At 36.4% G+C, this 24,620-nt stretch overlaps 2 protein-coding genes across 2 annotated transcripts in view; both read right to left on the bottom strand.

Annotated features, from left to right (window-relative positions):
- LOC113234181 (glycogen-binding subunit 76A) overlaps positions 1-382 on the bottom strand; it is an 89,473-nt gene extending 89,091 nt beyond the window's left edge. The window contains exon 1 of the mRNA XM_026469468.1: positions 284-382. The gene's annotated coding sequence lies outside the window, so the exon portion shown is untranslated. The remainder of the gene's footprint in view (positions 1-283) is intronic.
- LOC113234182 (protein FAM69C) lies at positions 357-24,515 on the bottom strand. The gene is made up of 4 exons (XM_026469469.1): positions 24,468-24,515; positions 19,400-19,972; positions 16,731-18,952; positions 357-390 (listed from the first exon to the last, which is right to left on the bottom strand). Exons 2-3 carry the CDS (start codon positions 19,562-19,564, stop codon positions 17,915-17,917), a joined length of 1,203 nt encoding a protein of 400 aa, XP_026325254.1. The 5' UTR covers positions 19,565-19,972; positions 24,468-24,515; the 3' UTR covers positions 357-390; positions 16,731-17,914.
- Between the last annotated feature and the right edge of the window lie 105 nt (positions 24,516-24,620).

The raw sequence follows: 24,620 nt of genomic DNA, 5'->3' as shown, positions 1-24,620 counted from the left end.
TTAGCTGTATCCATGCAATTTTAATGCCTATAGTAAGTGACAAAAATTCCACAGAAACCGCCCTGTTCCAAGATTGAAAGAGCATTCGAGGATAAACAAATTAAACTGCACGCATTTCTAGCCATTGAGGGTGCTTTTGATAATAACCTGCGAAGGCGTGGATACTCTAATTACGAGATAGGTGTTGTAGAATATACTTTCAAGTCGTAAAGACCAGCAATACATGGACAAATTATAGTGGCCTCCATAGTAACAAGTCGCCCACATCATGGTGTAATATTACCTCTGCTATGGCTGCCACTTCTGCTGCTTATCAACTGCTGTATAAGCTGGCCCAGCTGAACATTGACATCAATAGTATGAAGAGTGAAGGATAGCAGCCACGAGATCCTGAAGAAGATAGCAGACAGTATTGATGCAGCACTGTTACGGAGGTTCACTGAGTTACATGTTTTACGTGTGAGTCAGTGAGCCACCGCGCCGGTGGGGGCTGGATCATGCTCTTTGAGGTTAATATAAGGCTGACAAATTACGTAGGTACTGTACCGTACTAATCCTAATACAACGGAATTATAAGGTGTGTTATGTTACTAACTTGCATGGACTATGTTGGCTGAAAATAAATGATTTTTATTTTTGTATTTATTGACGACCTGGTGATCATCGTTCTAGGGCACTGCCAGAACACGATCAATTCTTATAAAAGGAACCTTCAATACCATACTCGCCAAGAGTAAGGACCACGAACTATCCATAAATGCGGAAAATACAACCATTGCCTCATTTACTACGAAGAGGAAACTAGAAAAGCTCGTCGAACCGATCTTCTAAGTACCTATAGATTTACAGTGGTTAAATACTAAGGGATAATACGCATTACATCAAACCTTTCGGTGGCATTTCCACACAGCTAATACGGTGAATAAAGTCAAAATGGCCCTGCAGCAGGACAGCGTTGGGATTTAAAGCCGAAGATGACTATCTAGTTATATAGTAGTATATATATCTCTCTCTGTGAGTTTTAGTTAACAAAACAACCACTACTGCCACATTGGGCATTTACAGCGCACCGCGCACCTACTCTCGACGAAGCCCATGTCCACCTTACCCGGAGCTAGCTAAGTCATATTCACAATATTTCACAAATGAAAACAAAACAGAATTCAGTCACAAAAAACTCCAATTTAACATAGGAGATCACGTGAAAATGTGTGCAATGCTAAACAACCCACGCAAAGCAAACACATAAGTAACGATTGTTTATGGACACATAAAGCTCGTTGACGTAATTGTCCGTTCTAAAATTGTCCAATAAAAATAAACAAAAAATAAACATATTGATGATTTCAGCAGATGCAGATTGGCCAGATTTTTTGCGAGTGTTGTAAAATTGAGCATTACTGTGGATCCGTAGTATGAAGTAGGTAGTTTTACATTATACGACTAAATTTATCGCTTAGATACTTCTTTCGTAAATAAGTATGATCGAACAAATAGTCCAGTAGGTATAGTAGTGACTATCAGTAAGAAAAGGACAGAAGATTCAAAATTTGTCTAGAGCTGTAAACTTTTCACAGTTCGTTTACATACTCGTCGTACAGAGTGAAGAGCACATCAACCTTAACATTTAAGATTTAAATTCAAGAATGATCCAAAGTGTCAAGCTTGATGCACCATTGACTCTACAGATCCATGCCGAGTAATTTTGTTTGCTTTTCGCGGTTACCTACTATTTCAGCCACTGGCAAAGTATTATAAAATAAGCGTATATAAAAGTACGTAGTACAAAGTATTATAAAATAAGCGTAGCATAAGCGATCTCTAATTTTCAACTCTTTAATATGTTTTCTTGCTTCTAATGAAAGAGAAACGGACTGTATTTAAATTAAGTATTGCTCTCGTTTGCTGCAGTTAGCTCCACAGCTCTTGTATTGAATTATAAAGGGATGACTTACCTATTTACTACAGCTAAGAGTTTCGAAGAAGTGGTTAAAAAACAGGATAAATTCAAAATTTTTACTTTTTTATTGCAGCCAAAGCCCTGCAACGGGTGGGAACGTTTCAGAACGTAACCCTCTTCTATTTATATACCTCATGTAAGTAGTAGGTACCTTCAAGGTGTTATAATATATGATTCTGTGTTCTTTCCGCATGTCTGAAATTGTGTGAAGATACGTGACGACACACTTATGACCAATTAAGTTCTGGAAAAATTTTATTTGGTACAATAAACCCAAAAACAGTGTGACAAACAAGCGCAAATGCGATATTTTCTTTTTTGGAATTGATCCAAAACAACAAAGCTGGAATGAGGTTGGTGTGTTAATACGTATTTAGCCGGTTCAAAATTCAATTAACGAGGTAAATATATATTTTTAAGTCTTTATTTTTAAACAAGAATACAGAACAGCAGCAATGTAGGTAATTGACCTACTAGACCCTTTTACGTTTCACATGACAATTACAAACTAAGTAATCAGTGACGTCACAAGTATCTACATTAAGCCTCGATCTTAAAAATATTTTACAAGTATACAGGGTGATTTGTAAAATACTAACAACCTCACAGGACTGTATTACTAACATCATACACAAAAACTTTTTCACCTCACTAGCTCGGAAAAGCTTTTTTCTCATTAGAAATCTGCGCGCAAAAGCGTTTTTTGTCGAAGAACTAAAATAATTTCAATAATCACTTAATCACACAAAATTATAAGTGCAAGCAAGAATAATAGTTGATGAGATGTAAATTTAGAACGCATCCGAAAGTAAACTTTTTCTTGTGAATAAAAAAAAATACTTTGTATAGTTTAACCGTTTTTCTTTCAAGTACCATTATATATGGAGAAAAGTTGTGTGTTTCCCTCGGCAGCAAAGTTATTTTGCGTCTCGTGCCTTGAAACCCTCGCTACGCTCAGGCATCTATTTTTGAACCACGAGGAAAGCGCGTGATCAATCTTAGCTCCCTTCGCTTGCTAAGGTTTCAATACACGCACTCGCGTCAAACAACAACTTTGCAGCCTTGCATAACAAATAACTACTGTTGTCAGACTTTTAATAATTCATCATATTTTTTTTATAATACCCAGGCACGGGACGAGCAAGTGGTGCACCTAGTGATAAGCGACACGCCTATATACAGTTGCAGTACCACTCAGAGCTTTGATTCGCAAAAATCTTAGGGGCACAGCCACTGCGCCCTTCAACCTGAGGCATAAGTTGACAAGTCCCATGTACTTGTAATTTCACCAGCACACTACACAACACACAAACCGAAACCCTGTAATGCTCACATTACTGCTTGGATGCAGAAATAGATACGGTGTCAGTACCTACTTCCCTGAAAGAACTCTTTCACAAGAAGCTATATTACTACTAAAAACATTTAAACAGGTCGCTCTAAACAGTGAATTCTCTGTGCGGTACGACGAAAAACGCGCAGAATCAGGATTAGGGGTCGTTAAGAAGAACGCTTGCGCGTTTAAACTTACAATCATAGTACCAAATACAGATATAAACGTGTCAGATAGTCAACAAAAACTTAAGAGTTAATTTTTGGTAAATGTTTTGTAAAAAGTCATAGAACAAAAGTTCTTGTTTATGATATTAGTAATATGGTCCTGAGAGGTTGTTAATATTTTACAAAGAGCCACGTATTAAGAGCCTACGCACACAGCGTATTTTATACGCGCAGTGTCGCGGGTGCAATGGACCCGACACACACATAGACAACTACAAATTACACCCAAACTCATGAGATAAATAAATGTAGGCCACACACATATTTCTCCCGGCCTGGGAATCGCATCCAGGACCTTTGCGTGGCGAGTCCAGCATGGTAACCTTTCGGCCACGGAGGCAGTTTAAATAAGCCTCTTGCTTGCAATGCGATGTATGCGCGCGTTTGAATCGATTCACTACAGCGCGTCTGCTCCGCGTATACGCACAGATTACGCGCGTTTATGGCGCGTATAAAATACGTCGTGTGCTAAGTAAGAAAAACAAATTCTTACGAAAAAGCCTAAGCGATATTAATACAGCATCATTTGTACCATTAAATAATAAATAAATAAATAATAAATAACGCACACACTCAACATAGCCCCGCACTAGGGAAACCCTGTGTCGCGGGTGCCATGGACACACATATAGACAGCCACAAATTACACCCAAACTCACGAGAGAAATAAATGTAGGCCATACAAACATTTCTCCCGGCCCGGGAATCGAACCTGGGACCTCTGCGTGGCAGTCCGGCATGGTAAACGACATTGATACTTTAACGAAGCTAGCAGAAAACTCAAATTAGGCTAGGCTTCGAATAGACCCACCTCTCAAACGACGAGCGGCATGCCTGCTCCGCCCAGATACACCTGCATTTAGAACAAACTTTTATTAAGTAGTTAAATATACCTTTTTTTATTTAATTTTGTAAAAATCTATAAATATATTATGTTGTAAGCTAAACGCCTACCTACCGGCTCTCAAGCGGAGGCCGTGGGTTTGAATCTGGGCCCGCACCTCCGAATTTTTCGGAATTTATGTGCGAAATTCAATTTGAAATAAACCATGAGCTTTTCGGTGAAGGAAAACATCGTAATGAAAGCTGCACCTTCTAGAAGGTGCATTCATAACGCGTGAAGTCCCCAACCCGCATTAGGCCATTGTGCCGGATAATGGCCTAACTATACCCTCGCCTGAGAGGAGACCCGTGTTCAACAGTGGGACGTATAAATTGGACGTAAAAATATGGGTTTATGATTTTTAAACTAAACAAGGTCTGGAGCTTAATTTCTGATAGGACCTATTAAGGAAAATATACTCATTCAACGTGCTAAATCTACAATAATATCCACATTATTACTTTTTTTATAGAAAAATTTCAGAGGTTTTGAAAATATTTTAGTATTTGAATCCATGCATTTTTGAAACTGTACATATATTGTAACGCGACTGTTACGATGCACGACCGAAAATTTCTTTAAACTTAATTTTTATTGATCATTCAAACTTATTTTTTTCATGCAAAAATATTTAAGTCTGAGTATATTCGAAACATTTTATATTGCTTATCATATGAAAAATAAGACTAAACCATGAGTAAACTTCGTTTGTTTGGATCGCACTCGCAGGACGTCACCTTCAATAGTGCGTATTTTCTACATTATTATATATATATAAATAATACGCAAATTCCCGCAAATATGTGTGTGCGCGTGTGTGTGTGCGCAAATAATCATCGAGTTGCAAGCTGTGAAAGAAGATTACGACGAAAAGATTTGCAATTACTAGGACTATAAGTATTGACAGTTCTGTCAAAGGCTTCGGGACGTAATTGAACAAGTGTTTCAAGCAATTTTGCACGTTCGAATGCTGCGGGACGTAATAAATATTATTTTAACATTTTTTTAACATACCACCAAAGAAGAGGATGTACCTGTACCAAGAATTTCAATTAACGACTTAGAAAAATCAATGACACCTTTTAGTGGTGATAACGATTATCCTATCGACTCATCGATAGATTTTGAAGAAATATCGTCACTCATGCAGTGGAGTAATGTTGAAAAATGTATCTACTCAAAGAGGCTTCTCGTCGGGACCGCTAAATTATTTATAAGAACGTCGAACTTGAAAAGCTGGGAGACTAAAAAACGAACTGAAGGAACAATTTGGAAGTAAGTTGAACAGCGCCACTATTCACAAAAGACTCATCGCATGGAAAATGAAATCAAATGAGACTTATCAGTTGTACTTTTTACATATGAAGGAGATATCCATGCTCGGTGTCATTGAAGATGCAGCTTTAATGGAGTATGTGATTGATGGTATACGGGACACAGAGACGAATAAATCGATTCTATACGGGACGAATACAATGAAAGAATTCCGGAGGAAGCTAGAACTATATACTGACATAAAAAAGAAGTCATCACCGAATAATCCTCATTAGTCACGGCATGCACCTATACCAAGCACATCTATATCAATATTCCCATCAGACGATGCTACAACTGTGGAGATATAAACCATCAGTCGCCAGCTTGTACAAATGGTGTAAAATGCTTCAAGTGCGATGACTATGGGCACAAATCCAATGAATGTTCGAACGATACTAAGAAAACCCTAAAGATTAAAGAAAACGGAAGTAAATGCTGTTTTACCCCTTACAAAGATAAGATTAACAACGTTCGAGTAAGCTTTAGTAGATGCTGGAAGTGACGTGAATTTGGTCAACGAAACTTATTTTACCAAAGTTGCTGAAGAAAAAATAGATTACGATCCTAAGTCTATATTACGCTTTACTGGCATAAACGAAACTAAAGGTTCATTTACGGCTGAAATACAAATAGATAACAGTTATTTTGATGGCAAATTTTATGTTGTTGATGATACAGCAATACCTACTGATGTGATACTTGGCAACCCGATACTGAGGGAAGTTGAAGTAAGTATTTCTACGGAAGGCATTTGCGCAAAGAAGATATTGCATCCTACGACGGTAGAAGTTTAAGATGAAAAGACGGTTGGTGACGCAAGATTCACAGATAAGATTAAAACGATGATTGAAGACTATAAACCTAAGAATGTAAAGAAGGAATCGAACGTTGAATTGAAGATTATCCACGCAGATGAAGCTCCGAATTACCAAAACCCTCGAAGATTTTCACCGTATAGAATTGAACGTTGTCACTAAGCAGATCAATGAATGTATGGATCAAGGAATAATCAAAACAATGACGTTACAGAAAAAAGACTTACATCCGAGAGTTCTGACCCCGCTACTAGAAGAATATGATTATACCATCGAACACCGACCTGAAACCAGACTCAAATATGCAGACGCTCTCAGCAGACAAAGAAACTGAAATTAAACTTGCTGAAAAATATTTTAGAGAGTGAACCATTTGAAGATTATTTACTAGAAAATCGTATACTGTGGAAGGTGAAGGACAGTGTTACACAAATAATGGTGGTACCTAAAAAAATGCGAGATAAGAATGATGATATTCTAGAATTAATGGTATTCAAAATGTACAAAATTTTAATAAACAAAAAGAAGAGCTCAGGAGAAAAGTTAAAGAAAGTATACACAATATCCAAGAAGAAAACAGGACGATTTATAACAGAAAAAGTAAAAGAAACGATACAATGTAGAGTTGGAAAGTAGGTGATTATTAAACTAACCCAGTTTGTTCAAGGCTATAAACTACATCCTAAATTTCGGCCCTTATGAAGTCAATTGTAAGAAACGAAATGATCGATATAATGTAGGGAAGATTGATTATGGTGAAGGCCCAGCCAGCGCATCTAGCTCTGCTAACATGATGAAACCACCACTACTTCAAACGATGATTCATCTGGAACAGATGAATAGCAGGAATAGCCGTGTGGGATTAGTTGTATTTTTCGTATTTTAATGTAAACTATTTGTATTCCTACCTTTTTGCTGAGAAGTATTATTAACAAAAAATAAAAAAGGTGTGTCAAAAGATGTCAGATTTTTGTGTCATGTTGTTTGCCGTACAAATTAAAGAAAATAACAAGGAAACTCGGTTTATTTATCATCTACAATCCCACTATATATATATATATATATATATAAACATGACACAAAAATCTGACAACTTTTGACACACCTTTCTTATTTTTTCTTAATATTAAGCCGATAAATAAACCGATTTATTACCGATTGTAGATTACAATTAGACACACACACACACATAATATAACATCTAAATTACGACGCTAAACGCAGATCTCTCAAAGTAAATCTAATATTTTACCTTTGTATAAAATCTCAAAAGGATCGATGTTATAAAGTCAATTGACTTTATAACATTAATGAATAAAACTATTTATAGCACACTATGAATCATTAAGTTTATTTGTGGTCACAGGTGGTCATCATTGAGCGTTGCGAGTAGAAAGCAGCTTGGGGCTTTGTTAAAATTATGTACCACCAATGAATGCTACATAAAGCAAATGGCTGCACTTGAGTCGGCAAACGGCAACTCCCCATAATTGATTCTGTCGATATCAATAATGAATAACACCCGCAGCTGAATACTTGGGGCAGAAATTAGATTTGCTCCTAGGTGGTCTGTTGGCTACGATTTTCAAACATTTTGTGGTCATGTGTTTATTTCGTAGGTTTAACAATAAAATCTTACTACGTCAAGAATTGAAAAGTAGTTTATTATTTCCATTGTATTATCTTCTATATCACTTCTATGCCACATACAATTATAAGATATGCATAGATCTTGCGGTGAATGCGTCAGAAAGAATAGATAATAGCAATGTTATTTGAATTTAAACCTGTAGAATAGACTTGCTGTTACTACAAATCAAATTACCAGTGAAAGCATTTTAGTTTTAAGTAGTAACATGTTTCATTTGAATACTTACCCAACTACTCACTCTTACATACCACAAAAAAGTACCACGTACTATACCGGTTGAATTAATCGCAGTGGTCGGGTAAGTGTTATAAAACCCGAGTGAAACTCAGTATAGCAAATTTAATGACTTAAGTTTCAATACAAATTAATATACATAAAAGATAAAATCGAATGCGTCGATCCGGTAAAATAACGGCTAATGCTTAGAATAATAACGCATAGAATGATAGTTTCATAAAAAACGAACTGTCACAAGTGAGGCAAAAATCAAATTCATGTAGGCATAAGCAACTTGTATTTACGCTCGTCGGCACGCACACAAATATACAAATAATGATGCCCTGGAATAACATTTCCCTCAAAAGTGGGGACATTGTATCTTGCTTAACTCATCGTTAAGTTAGAGGTGCCTACAGATTCGCTCGATTTTGTTGATCGTTATACTGTCTATCGACAACGTCAAGTGACAAGTGACACGGAATTTTCAAAAATTTACTTTTGGTAATCCTTATGGAAATGGCATTTATATCTGAATACACGAAGGCCGACACTTTTCTCATTTCTAAATCCAAGATGGCGGACACGTCTTTTCAAATAAATGCACTATGGGAATCGTTTTCGAGGTATTCGAGGTGCTCATCACGAATATGGCATTTATTCCTAAATCCAAGATGGCGGACACGACTTTTGAAATAAATGCAATATGGGTATCATTTTCGAGGTATTTGGGGGTGCTCATTAAGAACATGGCACTAATTTCTAAATCCAAGATGGCGGGCATGATTTTTCGAATAATGGCAAGTTAAGTGTCGTTTTCAAGGTATTTGGGGCTGCTCATTCCGAATATAGCACATATTTCTAAATCTAAGATGGCGAAGAATTAGAAGAAGAAGAATTAGAAGTCTTGTCCGCCATCTTGTATTCAGATGTACATGCCATTTCCTTATGGTTTACCAAAAATACACTTTTGAAAATTGTTGTCAACAATCTTGGATTTAGAAATTAATGCTACATTCGTAATAAGCACTCTAAAACTCCTCGAAAACGTTTATAATTCTCAATCGTTACTGTCGATCGACAATGTCGAGCAAATATGTAGGCACCTTATTAAATACTACCTAATTTTTATTTAAGTCATATATGAACAAAAACCTACAAGCGAGTTTAAGTGCGACTATCGAATTTGAATATATAAATAGCCTGATATTATCTGTGGGTATGTTTACATGAAAAGTACACGTTAACTGCCTCCGTGGCCGAACGGTTACCATGCCAGACTGCCACGCAGAGGTCCCAGGTTCGATTCCCGGGCCGAGAGAAATAGTTGTATGGCCTACAATTATTTCTCTCGTGAGTTTGGGTGTAATTTGTGGTTGTCTATGTGTGTGTCCATGGCACCCGCGACACAGGGTTTGCCTAGTGCGGGGCTATGTTGAGTGTGTGCGTTATTTATTTATTTATATTTATTTACACGATAACAATAAAGAACCTGAATCTGAAAGTTATTTATACACGATTTTGGAGAACTGACAATGACTTTTTAGTCAGTGTTAGGTTCCTGAAATAATTTTAGTTAAGAACTTTTGAGTCTGGGCATGACAATTTTTTTTAAATGAGTGTATGATGAACAAGAATAATGATTTTTCACGTGAAACTAATGAAGGCAAATACTAAATATATTTCGTAAAAATAGCTAACGTAAATTCCCTACGATGTTGTTGCGGCGGTGTACCTACATTTGTAGAAATTTTGCAACCGTCGCGATATTGCCTATTCTCAAAAAAATACGTAATTTTGAATTTTGAAACAGAATAGCAAAATGGGGAGAAAAAACCCGTTACTTTGCAACATTTTCGTATCTTGTTGCAACGAAATTAATTTTCTGTTTTAGTGAATATTTACATAAAAATACAAGTTGAAACGCGTTACTTCCTTGTGGAATGTGATGTTAGTGTCTATTTTATATTTCTCTGATCTATTTTTAAACCTAATTACCGCACATTTCGTCATTTGTAGCAAAAATTTTTGAGCTGTTCGCGGTGCTACTTGACCTTGAGCACTGACAGCCCGCTCGCTCGTGTAGGCCCATAGGGCGCCCTACAATTTGCCTCACTTAGCGTGTGCGGGCTAGGTTTCTATGCGTTATTATTCTAAGGGCTAATGTGACTCAACACCAAGTTGCTACGACATCGTGAACAGGGGCATAAACTCGAGATTGCTAGACGATTGCATATTACACTACCGGATTTCAAGGGCCCCTAAGTTTTTCTTAGGGAAGGGTAATAAGATTTAGTTAGGTAGGGTCCTTAATTAGGTCGACCTATAAGTTAAACACTTATTACACTATCCGATTTCAAGGGCCCTAAGACAAGGGTGGGCGTGGTCCCTAGTCAGGCCGCCACTCACTTTCACTTCACTTATATTTAAGTCGCCCAAATTTGACTCCCTATCCTTTACTACACAATCTGGTAGTGTAAATAAGCGTTTTAATAGCGGGGTCCTAATAAGGGGCTACGCCCAGACTTGACAAAGTGCCCTTGGAATCGTGTAGTGTAATAAGTATTTTAGGCACAATTCGTACGGGGTACTTTACAACTACTTGAAGTTTGATGCAGACACGTGTTTTTGTTGCCGTTTCATTTATTCATTCGTTAGTTCAGGTACAGGGTATAGATTTTTTCATTTTCATTTTTCAGCCATTACTGTCCCACTGCAGCGCAAATGCCCTTCACTTTGTTCACTCTTTGCGATTTAACGCTGCTACAGACGAAGACCTCATAATATACGCGTCCAATTCGTTACGTCATCTCGTTCTAGGTCTTCCACGGCTTCGTCTTGCGTTTAATAGGACCCACTCCGAAGTGGTCTTTGTTCACAGCTCGTTTCATATGCGGCAGATGTGTCCGGCCCAATTCCATTTTAAGCTCGCGGCTCTATGACCAACGTCGACTATTTGTGTTTCGGAGCGCAGTATGCTATTTCGCACGCGGTCTAACAATTTTTCTTCCTAGATACTGCACTCTATGCCTCGGTGACACACCCCTAATGCTAACTTCTGACAATTCGTCAAATACCAAGTTTGAGTACCGTAAGTAAGGACAGAACGGGATTCTTTTGAGGGATAGTGGTGATTTTCCCTTCATCAGGTCTTTCATTGACCAAAAATGTCTCCAGGCATTTTCCGTGCGTCTTGCTACCTCTTTTACTTATCATGCCTGTTCGAGAGAGACTATTTGGCCAAGATAAATGTACTCCTGGACGTACTCAACCCCCGAACCTCCCACACTCACACTGTGTTGCGTGCTGTTAATCATAACCTTGGCCTTCGACAAATTCGTCCTCAGTCCGACCCCGAGGCTTGCGTTGTTAAGTTGGTTGATCATTTCACCAATCTCTGCTGCAGAAGAGGAGAATAACACGGTGTCGTCGGCGAAACGGAAATTGGTTAGTCTTTTATCTCCGACCACAATTCCCTTCTCCTTCCAACTATTAGCTATGGCTTGAAGACCTCGTCTAAGGTGGCGGTGAAGAGTTTAGGCGACAGTGGATCACCCTGCTTTACTCCTTTCTGTATTGGAAAAAATGGTCCGGAGACTTGCAATTTGACAGCAGCGGTACTTTTGCGATAGATGTTTTGAAGGAATATATAAGTAGGTTCCATTTGTTGGTTATACAGCGATTGAAAGATGGAACTGTGAATAAGACCATCAAACGCCTTAGAATAGTCGATGAATGCAAGATACAAAGGTAGTTGGTATTCTATATGCTTCTCTAAGACCTGGTTTACTGCATGTAAGCGGTCTGTGGTGGAGAGCCCACGATGAAATCCAGCCTGTTCTGCAGGTTCGCGTAGGTCTAGAGTGCCAGATATTCTATTTTCTATTAGTTTAATGAAAGTTTTGTAGAGATGAGAAACAAGACTGATAGATAGGTCGGTAATTGCCTTTGCCTGATTTGCAGCATTATTTATTTATGTTCGAATGACAAAAGTTGTTTGGAAAAATGCCTGTATTTAATATAGAATTGAAAAGTTGTGTGATGTAAGGAAAAAGAACTGGCTCTCCAATCTTGAGTGCATCTGTGATGTTATCATGGCCTGGACTTTTGCTGTACTTCATGATGAGTAGTGCTCGATGTATTGCGAAATAGTTATGAGCTCTGTTTTCGGATCATATGTATGCTGTTGGGGCTTGTTGCTGGTCTGGGTTGGAGGGTTCAGAATAAAGATTTTTATAAAATTCGTAGTAAATGTTAAGTATCCTCGACCTATCACTTGCTTTACGCCATTACTGTCTCGTAAATTACTTATGACGTGTTTTCCTATTTCTGTGCCTCTAATTGCAGACTTGTAAGTTACGATTAGTATGTAATGCAATTTGAACAGAAGTGATGTTATGACTCATAATATTTTTCCGGATGCTTCTTTTTACTTCCCGATCCTTGCCACTATACTCTTGAGAATACCTAGTAATTGTCTTTCTTCGATTAGGTTTTTTGAAATGTTGCTCTTCTTGCTTATGTACTTGAGATGACATTTATTGTTTGACTAGTTTTTTAATACTGTTTAAAATATTATTATATATACTGGGTCTCAATATCATTTGAGCTGTCAACTGGCAGTGATTAAAAGCTGTTTTGGAATTCAAGGAGAAAAATGTCTTTATTTTGCAGCAGGCTGATTTATCTAACAGCTTCATTGTGCCTTTGATAATATTTAGGCGATAACTTTCAAATTGAATTTAAGGGTAGCACGCAGCGACCGGTGATCTGAATTAAATTTGAAGCGATTATCTCAACGTTGTTAACTATTTGTTTATTTGAAGGACAGAAATCGATTTTGGTTATTTTATCGGGTGAAAACCAGGTCCAGCGGCATGTGGTTTTTTATGGAAATAGCTGTTGAAAACACTCATTGTTTGGCCGAGAATAAACTGTAAAAAGCGTGTACCACGCTCATTCCTGATTCCCAAACCGTATGGACCTAGAATGTCACTGTCATCAGAATCTAATCTGGTGCCAACTTTAGCATTAAAATCACCTAACACTACTGTCCAGGTTTCTCTGTGTTCATCACAGGCTTTGTTGAGAAGGTCGTAAAAGTCTTCGATCTCTTCATCTGTGTATGAGGAAGTTGGTGCGTATACATGAACAATTGTGAGGATCTTCCTACTTGTTGATGTTATGTTTCCACCTCTTGGAGACTAAGGGTCGTATTCTGGAACTCTACTCAACGCTCAAGTCAGGACTTGAGTATATTTCAAAGCACTAGAAATCATGCTCAAGTCCTTGCCATTAGGGTCGTATTTCCAGTGCTTGAAATCATACTCAAGTCTGCTCAAATCCTGACTTGAGCATTGAGTAGAGTTCTGGAATACGACCCTAAGAGTCCCACATCACACTAACCGGTGCTGTTTCCTGTATAATAAAATATCTTGCCGTTTCACTCTACTATCTCTTCTGACTTCTGACAGTTCATTACGTCCCAGTTAATATCAAGCAAGGTGTTCTATAGTTCGACTAATCGCTCTTCAGTGCGACATTAATCGTAAGAATGTTTGAGTTTTTCGTTGTCTATTTGACGAGCCGTGGTTGTTTAACAGTTGGAGATTGTATGTGCCCCATGCTCCAGGGGCCACCGGTCCACTGTCATCGGCGGCGCACTCACTGGAGTCGCCGGTCACTGGGGGCCTGTTTTTATAAGTGTACATTTCATGAGCGAAAGGAGTTTGGACCATAGCCCACCAACCTAGTCTAGTGCGTTTCAACAATTGTTGAAGAAATTGGTGAATACACGGACAAGCCTATAAAATTTGAGGATTTCCTTCGATTTTCAGGATCCCCTAATTAGATTCTGGCTTGGTGACAATGGGACCACCACTAGAGAGCACCCTTTCGAACAAAAAAGAATTTTGAAAATCGGTCCACAATTGACGGAGATATCTGAAAACATACATACAGCCGAACGAATAAACTCCTTTTTTTATGTCCATTAAAAAGAGTGCAAATCCGTCTGCTTTAATGTCGCAAATAAATAGCCAATATTATAATAAATCATTATAAAACGAATGCTATATGTATATTAAACCCCAAATCAAAGTAAGCCCGTTACCAAATCGGTAGTAGGTACTAGCACACGAATAAAAAAATCATTTAAAAATTGCACAGTAATTTTGAGTTGAATAACCTTCCTGGAAATAAAACGCACACTGTAGACATCTTCCAGACTTATTTCCACTTAAACAACACATCTCGGATCGAGTTAAATATAGTTTACCGTTTTCCGTTATGAATAGGTGGAACGATGACCGCGACGATTTCATTATCTTCGATCAGAATGAATATTACAGAATAAATCTAAAATGAAAAGAAAAAATGGATGCTGTAGATAAAAAGTGTGAAATTTGACAAATTAGTTTCCTCGAGAGTAAAAGAGACACCAAACAAATAGCAAAACAAAATCTATATACTGCAAACGCCTGTATTAGTTATACTCCGGGAGAAGCCATCAAAAGAAATAGATTTCACGATAACAAACATTGTTTCCTAAGGTATTGAGTTCATTGGAAACATGAGAACGGGCACAAACTTGATAATGAAACAATAAAAAATGTCTTTTCGCTGTACATATGATTCAATAGGTATGACGTAGTGCAAGGCTAGACTAACTATGAAGGTTAAAGTTAAAGTACCTAACACTTAATCATAACTCAAAACAAATGAAAAAAGCAGCTTTCGTCGAGCAGTCTGAGAGAGAAAAATATCAGTGAAGTTATACTTATTACACTATCCCATTTCAAAGACTTTTAACTTAGCGAGGTGTAATAATAGATAGGGAGTTAAGTCCCTAATTTGGACGACTTACTTATAAGATAATAAGAGCGACGTTCTATCAAGGGTGCACGCCCACCTTTAATTGCAGGGCCATCGAAATCAGGTAGTGTTTAATAAGCGTTTCAGAACTTTTTTTACTTTTGTCACTCGCTCAAAATCCTACTGGACCTACTAGTGGAACCAACTCAGTCCGAAAGGGGTTTTTGTGGTTAGTTTTTACACAAATTATTTTTTTGTTTTAAGTTTTATTACGTTTTGGGGTTCTTAATTATTTTTTGCCTGTTTAATGTGATGGCTATATAACCAATGCACAATAAATAAATAATAATTACAGTTTTTATACGAACAAATTTTTACTTTAAAGTAATATTACGTTTTAAGTTTCTTAATTATTTGTTATCAGGTCTGACGGCTCTAAAGTCAATGCTTAATAAATAAAAAAAATCTAGTCTGATAACTCAAAGAATGTATTGCATCATCGTTGTGATCCCAATTTCGAAGCCCTTTAACCGTCCTTTGATTGTAATTTATAGCTGGGGCTGGGGCGACCACTTCCTCCACGAATGACAAGTACTTATTACATCCTGACAAGATGATAGATCCTCGATGAACAACATAATCTTCAAAACAATATTACATTCATAAATCTTAACTGCTTCTGTGGCCGAACGGTTACCATGCCGGACTGCCACGCAGAGGTCCCAGGTTCGATTCCCGGGCCGGGAGAAATGTTTGTATGGCCTACATTTATTTCTCTCGTGAGTTTGGGTGTAATTTGTGGTTGTCTATGTGTGTGTCCATGGCACCCGCGACACAGGGTTTCCCTAGTGCGGGGCTATGTTGAGTGTGAGCGTTATTATTATTAAATCCAACAGGTTTAGGTTAGTATGACCTATGGCGCAGATGTAAAAGGTTAACGTTTAGTGTATCTCACAATTTGTTTTTGTAGTAGACCTATTTTTGTCAAAAAAATTAAAGATAACATTGTATAAAAGATAGAATTGCGTAATCATAACATCAAGTTACAAAGGAAAATGGTGTTTACTTTCTCGATTTCAATTATCATCGGAAATAATTAAAAATGTAGAATATTTTAAAGTATCATCACCAATGAACCTTGCGTATTCGTAGAATTATAGTCTAAGCATTGCATGCAGACATAACAGACTGCATAAATTGTCACTGTTCTAACCACGTTCTAACCCTGCATAAGTGACTCAATTGAAAAATAGGTCTTCGAACACTAGTAATTAATTGCTCTATTGATAGTGAGCTTGTGGGGACATTGACCTATAAGGTGAGAGGTCAAGGTCACTTAACTACTATAATACGAGTATAAAGTCACTTCTAGTTGTATTGCGAATTTTAATTCGGAAAGATGTTTCCAGATGAAACTGTTTTAACAAACATTGTCCACTGAAAAGTACCAAAGAAATAAAAATATGCAACAAAAAGTGAGTTAATATTATGTAAACAGTGAGAAAGTATACAAACCTTGTAATAGGCCGGTGTATCAAAATCCCATGAAATGAGATCACGTCATAACACTACACGTATTGTTGTTTGAAAGTTCCGAGATATTGGTAAACAGCAAACGAGAGTGAAGTCCGATTCCTTGTGTTTACATGAATGGTGAAGCGTTACGAACCGTCGATTCAACTGGCTGGAGGAAAGGACGCAGGAAGGTCGCTCATCATCGTCGCGCATGCGCCGTGCTTGCCGCGCGACGCGACGGCTTCACTGCCAATCTTCGTCGACCTCTGGCAAACTTTTGGCATTACTCACATAGAGTGTCGCTCTTACTACCAATACTTTTCTAACCACTATTTCATTGTGATTTAATTCTAAAAATACAACCCATACTGGTCAGCACTTCTTGAATTTTTTCAAAAATTTGTAGGGACTAATACAAAACATGCAAAATTACATTGCATTGTAAATACCTGTCTTGTATGGAAATAAAAATATTTTGTATAAATTCAAGGAACAATGACAGCTTGAAATAGTCACTTTTCCTGCAGACAAGAAATAAATTAGAGAACTTTATTTTACATAAACCTAGTTTAACAGCAAAGTTTTGTTTACATTAGTAGGTACCAGAACTTTTTGAGATCACAGCAAAATATATCACAGGCAGTGCATTAAAGTCATAATTTGAAGTGTTTTTCTAGTTAAACCAGAAGTTTCCAGACATTTTTTCTCATAGACCGCTTTCAAAATTTAGCTGGTTCCGGTGGACCCCCTGCAGCTTCATTTCTACCATATTCTCAAAACTCGACAAAAAATGTGAAGATTAGATCTAACTATGAAAATTTGCAACGCAAATTGCTGAGTTCCAACCACAAATTAATAGTTTTCGACACATGAGAATTTAATTATTGATTGTGCTGTGAGTGGACATCAAAAAAAGACAAAAAGACACGTTGTACTGAATATGGAATATGCAAGTTTTTACAAGTAACAGTCGCTGAGCTTCTTAAAACATTATCTGCCTGCATTGATAGGTGAAGTCAAGCCAACATTTTAGTTCTTCACTAACGAAAGCAGATAATTTTGCGTGGACCCCCGCTTACGAATTTTGCACCCCCATTTTTTGTAACGCCAATGCAGACCCCCGTTGAGTCTCCCGTGGACCCCTGGGAGTCCACATGGACAACTTTGGGAACTAAGGCGTTAAACTAATAAGTAATGTGTACTAATAAGTCATGGAGCCTTTTTCCAACTTCTTTTGTTGCTGGCGCTCTTGGCGTCCCAATTTCACCAGCTGGATTAGCGCACTCTTCAAGTAACTCTATAAGTACATGTGGAGTATGTGGTCCCATTAGTAATCCAGGCACCATAACCTTCCCTGACATAACCCAGCCTAAAAATATTCGTTCACAAACAATCTGTAAATTGTTATTAACCACACCATGTTGACATTTCAGAGTGATCAAATTACAAAATGACCGACAATTCATAAAATCACAATCACTATGACTTTTACATTCTGATCCATCACCTGTAATCTGACCAGCTATACTTACAGGGTGAACTGAATCTAAATCTAGGTACATAACTTTCTTAAAGTCATCTGTCATACCAAAATGGTTCATCTTAACATTGCAAATCAACAAAGCCTCTGGAAGACCACTTTCTAAACGTGCTAAAAATTCTATTATTTTAATTGCTATTTTAATTCTCTTAATCCATTCAACATGACTATCATACAATGTCATTAGATGCCAAAATCCTGAAACAGTGTTCAGTTTCTGTACAGCATACAAAGTGCCACATGTTCCCACTAACTTTGGGAACACATCAAATCTCTGATACAAAATAAGGGCTAAATATTCATTGTCTTCTATTAAAGTTCTGACATTTTCTATCTCTCTACTTTTATGCGGCCATTTGAAACCAAAATAAAGATATAACAGCTTTATAGCTTCAACATTAGTTATAGAAATGTTAAATTTTAATTTGACAGCAGTCTTTATCAAATTTGTGTAATAATTTTCAGATTGATAGAAATTTCCACCAGTATAGGGCCAATTCTGGATTTCAGTTTGACTTGATTTCTTTGCCGACTTAAAAACTATGTTAGTATGATTCCATTGTACTGAAAACACTGTTGATTTTTCATAATAGTTATGACATGCAAGTGAAGGTACAATCTCTGGCTGGCATAATTCATTGCATAAGTTCCCTGCTGCTACTCCATTCCAAAAGCTAGTGCACTGGAAGTAGAGAAACATACAGTTTAATAAATTACAAAATACAGCTAACAAATGTCAACTATTATAAATATAATAAAGAGACATTAAAGAAGCCATTACTAACTACAACTCAAGTACGCAGTATCACACGTTGTCTTGGAATGAATATCTAATGTGTGTTTTCTATGTAACTTTTCACAATGAAGATATAAATGTGGTGTATTATGTAGTAAACGCAAAGTTTGTAGTTAGCCTCTTACACTAAGTTAAATTATACCACCTTCAGAAATTATATTACTTTAATAATATATTTGGGCAAGAAGTTTATAAGTTCTTCTTCAACAAAAATCAGTAAGAACTACCTCTATGAAAACATGTAAGCGAGGTATTAACTCTAAGGTGACGATATACAAATAATGCTATCAATTAAGTTAAATAAATTCAAATGTCATTGTCAAATAAACTTACCACAGAATTAATATGCAATAATGGTTCTACATTGGTACACACCAATTTCCGTCTGAAGAAGACAATAAGAAAAAAGCCACCAATCAGGACCAATGTTGACTTGCGCTTTAAGATCTTGATCAAATGGACACTTGCCCTTAAATGTATATAGTCCAGCTGCTTCATTGCATTATTTTTATAAACAAATGTAGGTTGTGAGAAAAGATTTGGTAGCTCTTCCTAAAACAACAGTTTTAATCCATAGCCTAGTAAAAGATGTGTTTCGTTTCTGTTTCATTCATATCACAGTTTCCTTGTTTGTGTGTTATACCTCTTCACGAGGCACACTGCACATCAAGTCAAGGGGCAAATAAACTCAGTTTTTTCTGAATTTTCATAATCTGTAAATTTCTTAGGTTATTGTGGTGACTGTTTCCAACACTATTGCATAATTTGGTGTATTTTTGTACCCAATTTATAGTATTCTTATAATACTTTTGGTTATACATTACTTAAGACACGAAAACTTTTTGTCCCGCCGATTTATTCTTGTTGAAGTTACGTAATTTTTACGACAATACCAAGAATTTTCACCTGTAGCCAAAATCACATTTATTTATTGATAAAAATACTTATTGTTAAGTTAAACATCTCTTTAGCCTATTTAAGATACTCAGTATATTCGGTAAGTAAAGTATATAGTAAGTAGTGCAGTACTGATTATATCGTCTTTGGTAGTATACTGCACAAACTAAGTATACTGCACCATTTCTGTCACTGTCAATCATTTTTTATTTATTTTTTAATTTATTAAGGCTTTGGCAAAGCCATCAGTCTAAACATGAAGTTTAATTATGTTTCTGTAAATATAGCCGCCACAAAGAGGATAGGCAATTTGAGGCGGCGTGCTTGGATTGACTCGGGATTCCTTAAAACGGGCCGATACACCCGTATCGTTTTTTATTTGTTGTGTTGTTTTTATTTTAGTTCGAGATTCGTATAATTTCGCGTTTTAATCTTCGATTAAGGCACAATAGCACTATCCTATTCCACTTTAAACTAGATTTCACAAAATAATTGAAAGTCAAAATAAAAACGACACTTTTCCCTCCAAAAGGCCCAGAGCGAATCTCAATCACTCACTTCACTGCAGTGTTGCCAGGTCAAATCTGAAAGGATCGGAAGATATTCCACGCAAAAAACAGTTACATTAAGGAAAAACAAGTAGATGCTGACTCTACCTTCAAATACTTAAAAATCGACTATCTTCAAACATTGATTGGTTATTTTCGTTGTCACATTAACACCCAAAGAATAAAGCGTGTTTTTGATGTTAAGATTGAAACGCTAACCGTCGTAGATCAGGGACCATCCACTAATTAATAATCTGCCAGCGTTGTCAATGCTCTAATCAAAGTCTTAGAGGATGGCAAAATTCAAAATCTCCAAATTGGGGAAGAATGAAGTTCATATTCCCCACATCTAATAATATTTATTGATTTTCAGTATTTTATTATATTAATATGGCTTTAAATCTATCGTTTAAAAATGGATCAAAGAATTAAGGGTCGTATTCCAGAACTCTACTCAATACTCAAGTCAGGACTTGAATATTGCAGTGAGCACTGAACATCATACTCAAGTCCTTGCCATTAGGGTCGTATTTCCAGTGCTTGAAATCATACTCAAGTCTGCTCAAATCCTGACTTGAACATTGAGTAGAGTTCTAGAATACGACCGACTAAGAAACAACATGTAACCACTATAAGGGCGCATTTATTCGATACCAATTTCCTCACGCTCACGCCGCACTATGGGAACCTTGACTCCTTTTCATATCATAAATCTATAACTTCCGTGTTTTTGATGATATCTACCTGATTTTTTTCTGGGTATACCTAAATAGATATTCTCTTAAATAATATACACTTTATAAGTCAAATTTTATTTATTATAGTTATAAAAAATTAAGGAATAAAAAAGTATTAATTTCTTAGATTTAACCATGCATGTTCTTATAAATTTATAGATTAATAAGATGAAGTACCTACTTTAAATATCAAGAATACATAAAAACATAGCTTAGTAGTCACTCAGGAGCTCTTTTGCTTCATCAAGAAGTTCCAAATATTTATTGTTGTAAGGTTTTCTCAAGCTTGTAATGTATGGATCAGAGGTATACAAAAGTGTGTGTATAACGTCTTCGTTGGTGGCTGCCCTCAAACATTTTCTTGCATGATGAAGTCTGAACTGCTTGTAGTCTTTGTTTCGTGACTCTTGAACATCTTCAGAGAGTTGTCCAAGAGGCAAGACAGAAAAATGACGTATGACACTCTCACCATGAATCAACACTTTGTGCACTGATGACGGCATGTAATACCATTTATATTTATTAACATACAGCTGTGCTGTATCGAATGCATACTGTCCAAATTTCGTGGCATCAATACCTCTACCACTTGACATGACCTGAAGTATAACATAAAACCGTTTTATTAATTCCTCATTTATTCCAGTGATTTCTGATGAACAATGGTAGTTTTGGAAAAATCTTCTGGCTGTATTACCGTCATTAGTGTTGCCACTTACTTGCTTAGGTTTATCTATATTCAATCCAAGTTCTTCTCTGAACCTTCTTTGTACGTAAGCTTTCTTTTGCTTTTTTAAATCTTTATTCTCTGTTTGTGTGGCAGACCATTTTTCAAAACCTAGATTGTAAGATAATCTGATCCAACAATGCAAAGTTAAAAGCCCATATTGATAAGAAGCTTCATCCACAGGTTTGTTTCGCATTCTTTCTAAATTATTCATTTCTGTAGGTCTTGCACTGCAAATAGTGCAAACAGCACTTGAGGAAGTTTCTGACAAAACTTGAGCCACTTTCCCATCAATCATAGTTAAAAACAACGTGTGTTTTATTTCAATACCTTCTCCATTGTGATTAATTAGGGAAGGATTCAGGACTAAAATTTGAGCATTAATTTCGCTGACTACCAGTGTTGTTTTCTCAGCTGTTTCTTTTGAAAATTCTATCAAAATTGGTCGGCAAAATCTCACTGACGAAGGAACAGGATTAATCCACAATACTTCATTAGTATTGGTATCTATAAGTAGCAATGGCACTAAAGATGAAATAAATAAATTAGAGTCTGAAATTAGATCACTCTTTTCAGACAGGGGTTGTTTGTATTCGCTTTGTCCACTCGATCCATCACAGCCCCATTTGGAATATAGCATTAAGTGGGTTGAACCCACTTTATAAACATCATTAATTTTTAGAAGTCTGGCTGAAGTGTGATCTAAAAGATCTTGTAGTTTTATTTGTGCTTTTATGTTAGTCATTTCAACGCTAGATTCTGGTGGATAGCACATTCGCCTAGCTTCACGAATCGACTTGTAAGAAGGAAACAATAAGCAATTTTTTGTAATTAAACAATTTCTCATATTGTCATACTGTGCCTTGTTCAGATTTAATTCTATAAAAATGCTGAGTGCTTCGTCTTTTGAATACGCTGTTATATGTGCTGGTTCATTAAGAAGACTATTGCGTATTTCACTTTTTTTTTCTGACGGCAATGTTCGTAAAACTTCAACAATTAAGGCTTCTTCTACTTCGCCACGAGACCTTAAGCCCTGTATGTACGAGTTCAATATGAAATCAAGTCCACATGAATCAAGCAATTCCTTGTTTTTACGTTTTTTTGTGCTCACTGAACTATCTTCGTACGTTTTAGAAGGTCTTCCTCTTTTTTCTTCTGATGTAGAAGGTTCAGGTTGGCATGTAGGTTCTTCTAGTTTCACCGTGAATATGCCATCCAACCAATTGCTGTTTTTACTTAAAAACAGATCTTTCTTTCGACCCGCTTTAGAAAAGCGTTGACGAAACTGGTTTATGAAGGATTTTTGAATATTTGCTATAATTTTTGCTATGTTTTCATCTGAAGATTCTGTGAAATTGCTTCGTATATAATGTGTAATAGAAACAACATAATTCGAATCACTTTCAATCAACACGAGACTTAAGTCGCGTCTGGTGCACGAGAATTCACTCATTGCGGAAAGTTACTGCGTAACAAACTTTTGCTAATAACAAAAACTAATGAAGAACTGTAATGTTTAATGAAAAAGTCCCTGTTTTATACTAAATAATGACAGAAGACGAGTGCAAAATTACTTGATAAAAACTAATTTATCATAATGCGGTTATGCGGTTTTTAATGGTACTGTTTGTCAATTGGAATCAAATTCTGTGAGAAATATGTGATAAAAATACCGCAAAATATAAAATATAATCTAACAATAGTGTCATATGCGTTTTTTGACGGTACGGGCAAAAAATTCCGAAAAATAGAAACTCTTAATGTACGAAATTAAAATTAATAAAAAGTTTACTGCATATTTTACGAAATTAAAACATGTTCCGCACTGAAACCGCAAGAAATTTTTGTTTGCCATCTAAGTATATCATATTTCTTACAAAATAACACAAAAAATAGAACTTCGGCAAGCTTCGGCAACTGTCATATCTCAAAGTCAAAGATTAGAAAAAGAAAATATTACATATGATGTTTATATATTTTTGTTTAAATAATGTTGTACTAAATTACACATTTTTTTTATCTGAAAGTAAAGTACACATTCCAAGCTTTCTAAAATAGGGTAAAACTTATATGATTTCTATTGTTTTTCTATAGTTACACAGTTGTTTTTGTATTTGTTTTATTATATCTTCAAATGATTTCAACTGTGCCATACGAATGGTTAGAGATTTGAATCTTATTTATAATAATAGAGTAACTATTCAGCTACAGTTTGAGGTATAATACATGCATCCCCGCATGCTTTTGTAAAAAGCATTTATGAGATGGCTCTCTTAAGAGGGTTCCCATAGTGCGCCGTGCCGACACCGCACGGCAACAGCGTGGTTGTATTATTCAGAGGAATTTAAATGTTCTTTCCTTGTAAATAGAAGTGAGTCATTAATGTACGTGAAAGCGTGGTAACTGGGCGGTTATACGATAACGTATAGACTAAGGTTAAAAATAATGAATGAGTTAGCATTAAGTTTAGACCATAATTTAATACAAACCTTGGCGAGTGGCAAGTTGTGGCGTGAAAGTATCAACTGCTCGGCTTTATTTGGCAATAGCTGATTTCGTTTTTTTCTTATACTGGGTTCCGGCCTACGGACTTACGGAACGAATGGTCGCGTGCTCAACACACACCGACTAGTAATTTTACA

The sequence above is a fragment of the Hyposmocoma kahamanoa genome, unplaced genomic scaffold, assembly GCF_003589595.1.
Source record: "Hyposmocoma kahamanoa isolate Upper Pololo Valley unplaced genomic scaffold, ASM358959v1 81, whole genome shotgun sequence".
NCBI lineage: Eukaryota > Metazoa > Arthropoda > Insecta > Lepidoptera > Cosmopterigidae > Hyposmocoma > Hyposmocoma kahamanoa.
The sequence above is the reverse complement of the archived record's forward strand: the minus strand, read 5'-3'. Positions and strand labels throughout refer to the sequence as shown.

Coding starts and splice junctions, on each gene's coding strand:
- LOC113234182 (XM_026469469.1), bottom strand. CDS start 19,564: ATGAAGCAGCTGGACTATATACATTTAAGGGCAAGTGTCCATTTGATC. Junction 18,953..19,399: donor TATTGCATATTAATTCTGTG/GTAAGTTTATTT, acceptor CTCTACTTCCAG/TGCACTAGCTTTTGGAATGG.